At 36.4% G+C, this 9783-nt stretch overlaps 1 protein-coding gene across 1 annotated transcript; it reads left to right on the plus strand.

The window, feature by feature from the left end:
* The first annotated feature begins 351 nt into the window (after positions 1 to 351).
* LOC114544442 lies at positions 352 to 6905 on the plus strand. Its single transcript, XM_028563088.1, has one exon. The coding sequence runs from the start codon at positions 567 to 569 to the stop codon at positions 6903 to 6905; it is 6339 nt and encodes a 2112-aa protein (XP_028418889.1). The 5' UTR covers positions 352 to 566.
* Positions 6906 to 9783: the final 2878 nt, after the last annotated feature.

A 9783-nucleotide genomic window follows, 5' to 3' on the forward strand; every position in this document is an offset into this window, starting at 1 on the left:
ATAAATGATGGTTGCCATGGCAACTATGATGATCATTATGATGATCTTGATCATAATTAGCATATTAATCATAATAAATGATTGTTGCTATGGCAAATATGATGATCATTACGATGATTTTGATCATATTTAGCATATTAATAATAATAAATGATGGTTACCATGGCAACTATGATGATCATTATGATGATCTTGGTCATAATTAGCATATTAATCGCAATAAATGATGGTTGCCATTGTAACTGCGTGTGCATTAATGCAAATTATCGTGTTGAGTGCCTAATATATTCATAACGCCTACTGTAAAGCATATAAAAGAGACAACCAATAATCTTAGGACAGACTCTGTAACATACTCGTAAGGGAACTTAAGTAAAGCGAAGTAAGTTAAGCAAATAATTAAAGTGCCAAAGAATCTTACGAGAACTTAATAAAGCGAAGTCAAACAAGTGTATCGTCAAGATTTATTTTTAAACATTCATGGCGCATTACGGTGAACAAGCATCGGCCGCCACAGTAAGATTCTCTACATACAAAGACGAAACCAGAGCTGATTGAGATCAACTATGGAAAGATCAAATTCGATGCCAGCAATAACAAGATTGAAGACTTTCAGCGCTGAAGTAAAGGATCAAGATGAAGATAGAGCGCAGAGTGAAATCGTTGATGAAAGACGTCAAAGACGAAGTAGAACTTTGGACCCTAGACGTGTGACTGATTTAAAGGATTTACTGCAACTAAGAACGTTGGCTGGAGCAAACCTTCGAAGAAAAATCACTTACGTAAATCGTTTGCTCGATCAGCCTTTCGATACAGTCGATGTTTCGATTCTAGAAAGACAACGAGACGAACTAGATAAATTGCGAGAAAGGTTAAACGAAGCACACGATAATTACTATTCAAATCTAGAATCGTTGCAAGAAATCACCGAAGCGTACCGATGGCTAGATATACGTGATCGCGAACATTTTCTATCTCGAACACGAGTTAACGAAAGAATAAAGGCCGTAGAAGAGAGAAGTACACAGAGAAGTTCACAGTCAAGCACGTTATCGCGTTTGTCGGGAAAATCAACATCATCAGTTCGATCAAGAAGAGCAAAAGCCGCCGCGAAAGCAGCTTCATTGCTAGTTGAAATGGACTTTATTGATAAAGAAGCAGAATATAAAAAACAAAAAACATTAAAGGAAATCGCTAAAGCCAAAGCAGAAGAAGAAGCTCTTAAGAAATTTGAAGAAGAATGTGAAAAACGGGACATATCTCGCACTAATGAAATGCAAGCTTTCGATCAATATCGTGGGCAAGGAAAAAGCATAACAACCCAAAAAACCCATCCCCCACAAGAACAGCGTAGATTCGAGGTACTGGGAACAAGAGTGCATACTCATAAGCAAGATTTGATTGGTGATGAAGCTACATCGGACGACGAAGATATTCCTGATGTTTCTGACTACTCGTGGCTAGCTATGCCTAATGAAAATATTCTTCAGTCAGCCATGCCTGATGAAGCAATTCCTCGGCATGTTCCAGCGACGTTCGAATTGAATGCAAACGCTCAAGAATTCGTTTCTACATATACTGTTCCTCCAGTCTTAAAGGGCGAAGAACGTCAAGTCATTCCTGAGAAAGAAACAAATGTTTATGAATCACAATCTAATGATGTGAAACCAGATCAACCTGATAGTGTTGGACCTTTATTAGTTGAATTGGCTAAGCAACAAGTATTGAATTCCTTACCTAAACAACAACCACCAATGTTTTCTGGTAATTATTTTGATTATCCTTATTTCATTAATTCCTTCGAATCCCTCATTGAAAGCAAAGTCGAGGATCCGAAGCAAAGACTTTATTATTTGAATCAGTTCACAAGTGGGGAAGCAAGAGAAGTTATCAAAGGCTTAGTCACATTGAACTCTCCAGAAGCCTACACGAAAGCACGAACTGTTCTGAAAGAAAGATTTGGTCATCCATATCGCGTTGCTTATGCCTACAAAGAAAGGTTATTGAATTGGGCTACCATAAAGGACTCAGGAGATGGTGTTGGTCTATTGAAATTTTCAGATTTTCTTGTACAAGCGGAAGAAGCTATGAAGACACTTAAACACATGGAAGTGTTAAATAGCGAAGATGTCATAAAGAAGATTTGCTCAAAATTACCAAATTTCGCAATTGCAAGATGGTGCCGTCGAGCGAATGAAATCTTAACTGAAAAAGACGCAGTCAAATTCCACGATTTCGTAGAATTTGTGAAAGACGAAGCAACTTTTGCTACAAATCCTGTGTTTTCTCCTTATGCCATTAAAGAAGAAAAGAGAGGTGATAGGAAGAACGAAGGTAAAGAGCAAGACATTCGTAAATGGAAAAGGAATGAACAGTCCAGTAATTTTTCAACCATCGTCAATCCCCTATCGCTTACTGACAAAGAAAGAAGTCCACCTGATGTGCACAAGTGTACTTTGTGTGCAAAGAATCATGTTTTGGAGAATTGTCAGAAGTTTCAAGAAATGAAGTTAAGTGAAAGAATGGATTTCATTCGGAAGAAAGAATTGTGTTTCGGATGCCTTCGTGTTGGTCATGTGTCTAGAAGATGTCTCACTAGAAAGAAGTGTGATGTTTGCCAACTAAAACATCCTACATTGTTACATGATGCAACGAAGAGTGGCAACAAGAAAGAGTGCTCAACGCAAACTTCCTCAGAATTGCCCAATAAGGACCCCAAATCCACTGGTTCTACAATTAACAACTGTGTAAGCGTACGAAATGCTGTGAAATCCAATCAAGATAACAACGAAAGCAGAATCAGTTCAATGATTGTACCAGTTTGGTTGCATCACAAGAAAGATCCCCATCATCAAATAATGGTATACGCTTTATTAGATCCTGCTAGTAATGGGACATTCATTAAAAGTGATACTTCAAAGAAACTCGGACTTAATGGTATAGATGTTCATCTAAACTTAAACACAATGCATGGAACGGAAATGATAGCAACAAAGAAGATAGCTGGGCTTATCATAGAAGACCTAGGAAAAACCACCCAAATCGAGTTACCGAAATCCGTTTACTGTAGAGATGATATTCCATCAAAAAGAGACGAGATACCTCGACCTGAAATGGCTGAAAGATGGCAGCATTTAGAAAGGCTAACAACACAATTACCACGTTATCAAGAAAACGTGGACATTGGTCTACTGATTGGATCAAATTGTCCAAAGGCGATCAAGCCACAGGAAGTCATACCAGGAAACGAGAACGATCCTTATGCAATTAAAACTCTTCTTGGTTGGGGGTTTATCGGTCCTGTTTCGAAGTTGAATGAAAACGACTTAGACTTTGAAAGTTATCAAATGTCATGTAATCGCATTGTGACCAGGGAGATTGCCTCAGAGAAACAACTAAACATTGTTTTCGCTCCAGAAAATCGTGTAAAAGAAATTATCGACCCATCAACGATCAACAAGATGTTCGAACTCGATTTCAACGAGAATATTAACATTTCGCCAACGTATTCCTCAATTGATGACCAGAATTTCCTGCGAAAGGTTTCTGATGGAATCCACCTTAGAGAAGATGGACATTATGAGATCCCACTGCCGTTCAAGAATGATGATATCAAATTACCAAACAACCGAAATTTAGCTGTGTTTCGCCTACAACAATTGAAGTCAAGATTCAAGAATGATACTACGTACAAAGAAGATTACGTCACATTCATGAAAGAAATGATAAAGAAAGGATATGCAGAGCAAGTTCCATCGAATGAAGAAACAACAGAACCAGGAAAATGTTGGTACATCCCACACCACGGGGTTTACCATCCCAAGAAACCTAAGAAGATACGAGTTGTATTTGACTGTTCCTCTCAATACAAAGGAGAATCGCTCAACCAGTATCTACTCCAAGGTCCAGATTTAACGAATAAACTGATTGGAGTATTAACAAGATTTCGCCAAGAAAGTGTTGCTTTCACAACTGATATAGAAGCTATGTTTTATCAAGTAAAGGTCTCGAAAGAGTATCGCGATTTCCTCCGTTTTCTTTGGTGGCCTGGAGACAACCCAGACACAAATCAAGAACCTCAAACGTATCGGATGACAGTGCATCTGTTTGGGGCAGCCTCGTCTCCAGGATGCTCGAACTATGCCCTTAAACGAACTGCTGACGACAATGAACAAGAAATTGGAAAGGATGCAGCGGAATTCTTGAGAAGAAACTTCTACGTCGATGACGGGCTGAAGTCAGTCGCCTCCGTGTCCGAAGCAGTTAACCTGGTGAAGCAAGCCAAAGAGATGTGCAGTCGAGGTGGGTTCAATCTGTGCAAATTCATCAGTAACAAAAGAGAAATTCTTCAGCAAATTCCCGAGTCAGACCGTGCGGATGCAGTGAAGAATCTTGACTTAGCTGTATTACCAATTGAAAGAACACTGGGCGTGCAATGGTGCATAGAAACTGACAACTTTGAATTCAGAATTATTTTACAAGATCGTCCGTTAACAAGAAGAGGAATCTTGGCGACTGTCTGTTCAGTTTACGACCCACTGGGATTCGTGGCACCGATAATTCTTCTTGGAAAAAGAATACTTCAAGATCTCTGTCGTGATCAAATTGATTGGGACGACGATATTCCAGAAGATTTAAAGATAAAATGGATAAAGTGGAGAAACGAGCTGTCCTGCCTTAAAGAATTATCAATTCCTAGATGTTTTAAGCCGATTGATTTTGGAGAAGTTAAGTCTGCCGAACTCCACAACTTTTCTGATGCAAGCAACGTTGGTTATGGTCAATGTTCGTATATTCGCCTTCAGAACGCCGAAGGGAAAATTCATTGTTCGCTAGTTATGGGAAAGGCAAGAGTCTGCCCACTAAAGAGCATATCCATACCTCGTTTGGAATTAACAGCTGCATTGGTTTCTGTAAAGGTCAACGAAACGATGAAGAATGAGCTTGAATATGATATACAAAGCGAAACGTTTTGGACGGATAGTCAAATAGCTCTTGGCTACATTGGTAATGACTCCAAAAGATTCCACGTATTTGTCGCTAATCGCATTTCACAAATCCGTAGTAAGACTACTAAAGGACAGTGGAAATATGTAGAGTCAAGTTCTAACCCAGCAGATGACGGATCCAGAGGAATGACAGCCTCGCAATTATTGAAGAACCCAAGATGGATTACAGGACCCAAGTTTCTGTGGCAACCTGAGGATCAGTGGCTTGAACATACAACGGTTGAAGACATTTCATTAGAAGATCCTGAAGTTAAACAATCTTGTTTCTCCCTAAATGTCAATAGAACGTGGTGCCTTGCACAGGCAATTGAAGTTTTCTCGAGTTGGCAACGTGCAAGATCAGCCGTCGCAGTTTGTCTTACCTACAGGGAAAAGCTGTTGAAGAAAGCCAAGTCAGGCCAATCAACGAGCAAAGAAACTATATCTGATAATTGTCAACCAAAGCTTACAGTTGAAACCCTACGCAAGGCGGACATAGAAATCTACAAGTCAGTTCAAATGATGCATTTTCAAGAAGATATCAAGACGTTGACGATCAGGAAAGAAAGGGATGAAAGGTTTGAGATGCCATCTAAACATTCCGTGAAAAAGACAAGTCAGTTGTATCGTCTTAATCCATTTTGTGATTCTCATGGTGTTTTGCGAGTTGGAGGTCGGATCAAGCATGCTGATATTCCCAACAACGTCAAATTTCCAATCATTCTACCTCGAAAAACTCACGTGACGGAATTGGTAATTCGCTATTATCATGAAAGAGTTGCTCATCAAGGACGTGGTCTAACGTTGAATGAGATACGAAGCAATGGTATCTGGATCATTGGAGGATCATCTGCAGTGGCCTACATGATAAGTAAATGTGTGACATGTCGAAAATTAAGAGGAGCTGCTCAAGAGCAATTGATGGCTGACCTACCAACAGATAGATTTGAACAAGCTGCACCATTCACATATGCCGCTGTTGACTATTGTGGACCTTGGTATATTAAAGATCGTCGTAAAGAGCTGAAAAGATACGTCGCATTGTTCACATGTATGGCTTCTCGAGCAGTACACCTTGAAGTCTCGAATACGATGGACACAGACTCATTTATTCAAGCATTAAGACGTTTCATATGTAGACGAGGTCCCGTTCGTCAACTAAGAAGTGACCGAGGCTCAAATTTTATTGGTGCCCAACGAGAACTACAAGAAGCGTTAAAGGTGATGGATGATAAGAAAATCGGTGCTGAACTGTTGAAGTCAAATTGTGATTGGGTCGAATTTAGAATGAATGTTCCAAAGGCAAGTCATTTTGGTGGGGTTTGGGAGCGCCAAATTAGAACTGTCAGGAATGTCCTAAATGCCCTAATGCGAAGGAACAGCACTTGCTTAGATGATGAATCTTTTCGCACACTGATATGTGAAGTTGAATGTGTTGTGAACTCCAGACCTTTAACTGTCAACACTTTGAACGATCCTGATTCCCTTTCTCCCCTTACGCCGAACCACCTACTGACTATGAAGACGCAAGTTGTTTTACCACCGCCAGGAGTTTTCCAGAACAAAGAATTATATTCAAAGAAGAGATGGAGAAGAATTCAGCATTTTATGAACGAATTTTGGGCAAGATGGAGAAAGGAGTTTCTTCATTCATTACAAAAAAGAACAAAGTGGAACAAGCCTCGCAGAAATCTTAAGATTGGAGACATAGTCCTACTGACAGAAGAAAGTGAGATTCGTAATAATTGGAAGCTCGGAAAGATTATCACTACTTATCCTGATGAAACTGGTTTGGTCAGAAGTGTTGAACTTGTTGTTGGTGATACAAGCTTGGATGATAAAGGAAAAAGGCTTAGAGTCCCTTCAATGTTAAAGAGACCAATTCATAAACTTGTGCTTTTGGTAGCCAATGACTAACTTAGAAGAAATCAAAGGATTTCTGTGGGGGGAGTGTAACTGCGTGTGCATTAATGCAAATTATCGTGTTGAGTGCCTAATATATTCATAACGCCTACTGTAAAGCATATAAAAGAGACAACCAATAATCTTAAGACAGACTCTGTAACATACTCGTAAGGGAACTTAAGTAAAGCGAAGTAAGTTAAGCAAATAATTAAAGTGCCAAAGAATCTTACGAGAACTTAATAAAGCGAAGTCAAACAAGTGTATCGTCAAGATTTATTTTTAAACATTCATGGCGCATTACGGTGAACAAGCATCGGCCGCCACAGCCATAGCAACCACAATGCTCTTTATGATTATCTTGATCATAATTAGCATATTAATCATAATAAATGATGGTTGCCATGGACACCATGATCATCATTATGATGATTTTGATCATAATTAGCATATTAATCATAATAAATTATGGTTGCCATTGCAACTATGATGATCATTATGATGATCATGATCATAATTAGCATAATATTAATAAATGATGGTTGCCATGGCAACCATGATGATCACTATCATCATCTTGATCATAATTAGATATTAATCAAAATAAATGATGGTTACTATGACAGCCATGACGATCATGATGATGATAGGATCTTAATTAGCATAATAATCATAATAAATATTGGTTGCTCTTGCAACCATGTTGATCATTATGATGATCTTGATCATAATTAGCATATTAATCATAATAAATTATGGCTCCCATCGCAACCATGATGATCATTATGATGATCTTGATCATATATAAAATTTTAATCCTAATAAATGATGCTTGCCATGGCAACCGTGATGCTCATGATGATTTTGATCATATTTAGCCTATTAATCATAGTAAATTATGGTTGATATTTAAACCATGATGATCATTATGATGATTTTTATCAAAATTAGCATATTAATCATAATAAATGATGGCTCCTATAGCACCTATGATTATCGTTATGATGATCTTGATCATAATTACCATATTAGTCATAATAAATGATGGTTGCCTTGGCAACTATGATGATAATTATAATGATCTTGATCATAATTAGCATATTAATCATAATAAATGATCGTTGCTATGGCAACCATGATGCTCATTATTATGGTTTTTATCATAATTACCATATTAATCATAATAAATGATGGTTACCATGGCAACCATGATGATCATTATGATGATCTTGATCATAATTAACGTATTAATCATAATAAATGATGGTTGTTGTAGCAACCGTGATGCTCATTATGATGATTTTGATCATAATTAGCCTATTAATCATAATAAATGATGGTTGCAATGGCAACCATGATGATCATTATGATTTTTATCAAAATTAGCATATTAATCATAATAAATGATGGCTGTCATGGCAACTATTTGAATCATTATGATGATTTATCATAAATAGCATATTAGTCATGATAAATTATGGTTGCCATTGCAACCATGATGATCATTATTATGGTTTTATCATAATTAGCCTATTAATCATAATAAATGATGGTTGCTATGGCAACTATGATGATCATTATGATGATTTTGATCATAATTAGCTATTAATCATAAAAAATGATGGTTGCTATGGCAACTATGATGATCATGATGATGATCTTGATCATAATTAGCATATTAGTCATAATAAATGATGGTTGCCATGGCAACCATAATGCTTATTATGATGATTTTGGTCATAATTACCATATTAATCATAATAAATGATGGTTACCATGGCAACCATGATGATCATTATGATGATCTTGATCATAATTAACATATTAATCATAATAAATGATGGTTGTTGTAGCAACCATGATGCTCATTATGATGATTTTGATCATAATTAGCCTATTAATCATAATAAATGATGGTTGCAATGGCAACCATGATGATCATTATGATGATTTTATCAAAATTAGCATATTAATCATAATAAATGATGGCTGTCATGGCAACTATTTGAATCATTATGATGATTTTTATCATAAATAGCATATTAGTCATAATAAATATTGTTTGTTATTGCAACCATGATGATCATTATGATGATTTTGATCATAATTAGCATTTTAATCATAATAAATGATAGTTGTAATGGCAACTATGATGATCATTATGATGATCTTGATCATAATTAACTATTAATCATAATAAATGTTGGTTGCCATCGTAACCATGATGCTCATTATGATGGTTTTTATCATAATTAGCCTATTAATCATAATAAATGATGGTTGCTATGGCAACTATGATCATCATTATGATGATTTTGATCATAATTAGCATATTATTCATAATAAATGATGGTTGCCATGGCAACTATGATGATCATGATGATTATCTTGACCATAATTAGCATATTAGTCATAATAAATGATGGTTGCCATGGCAACCAAAATTATCATTATGATGATCTTGATCATAATTAGCATATTAATCATAATAAATGATGGTTGCTATGGGAACCATGATGCTCATTGTTATAATTTTGATCATAATTAGCATATTAATCTTAATAAATGATGGTTGGCATTGCAACTATGATGATCATTATGATGATTTTTTATCAAAATTAGCATATTAATCATAATAAATGATGGCTGCAATGGCAACTATGATGATCATTATGATGATCTTGATCATAATTAGCATATTAGTCATAATAAATGATGGTTGTCATGGCAACCATGATGCTCATTGTGATGATTTTGGTCATAATTAGCATATTAATCATAATAAATGGCAACCATGATGATCATTATGATGATTTTGACCGTAATTAGCATATCAATCATAATAAATGATGGTTGCCATGGCAACTATGATCATCATTATGATGATTTTGAT

Source organism: Dendronephthya gigantea, unplaced genomic scaffold (assembly GCF_004324835.1).
Source record: "Dendronephthya gigantea isolate DGI-Jeju-01 unplaced genomic scaffold, DenGig_1.0 000791F, whole genome shotgun sequence".
Taxonomy (NCBI): Eukaryota; Metazoa; Cnidaria; class Anthozoa; order Malacalcyonacea; family Nephtheidae; genus Dendronephthya; species Dendronephthya gigantea.

Coding starts and splice junctions, on each gene's coding strand:
- LOC114544442 (XM_028563088.1), top strand. CDS start 567: ATGGAAAGATCAAATTCGATGCCAGCAATAACAAGATTGAAGACTTTC.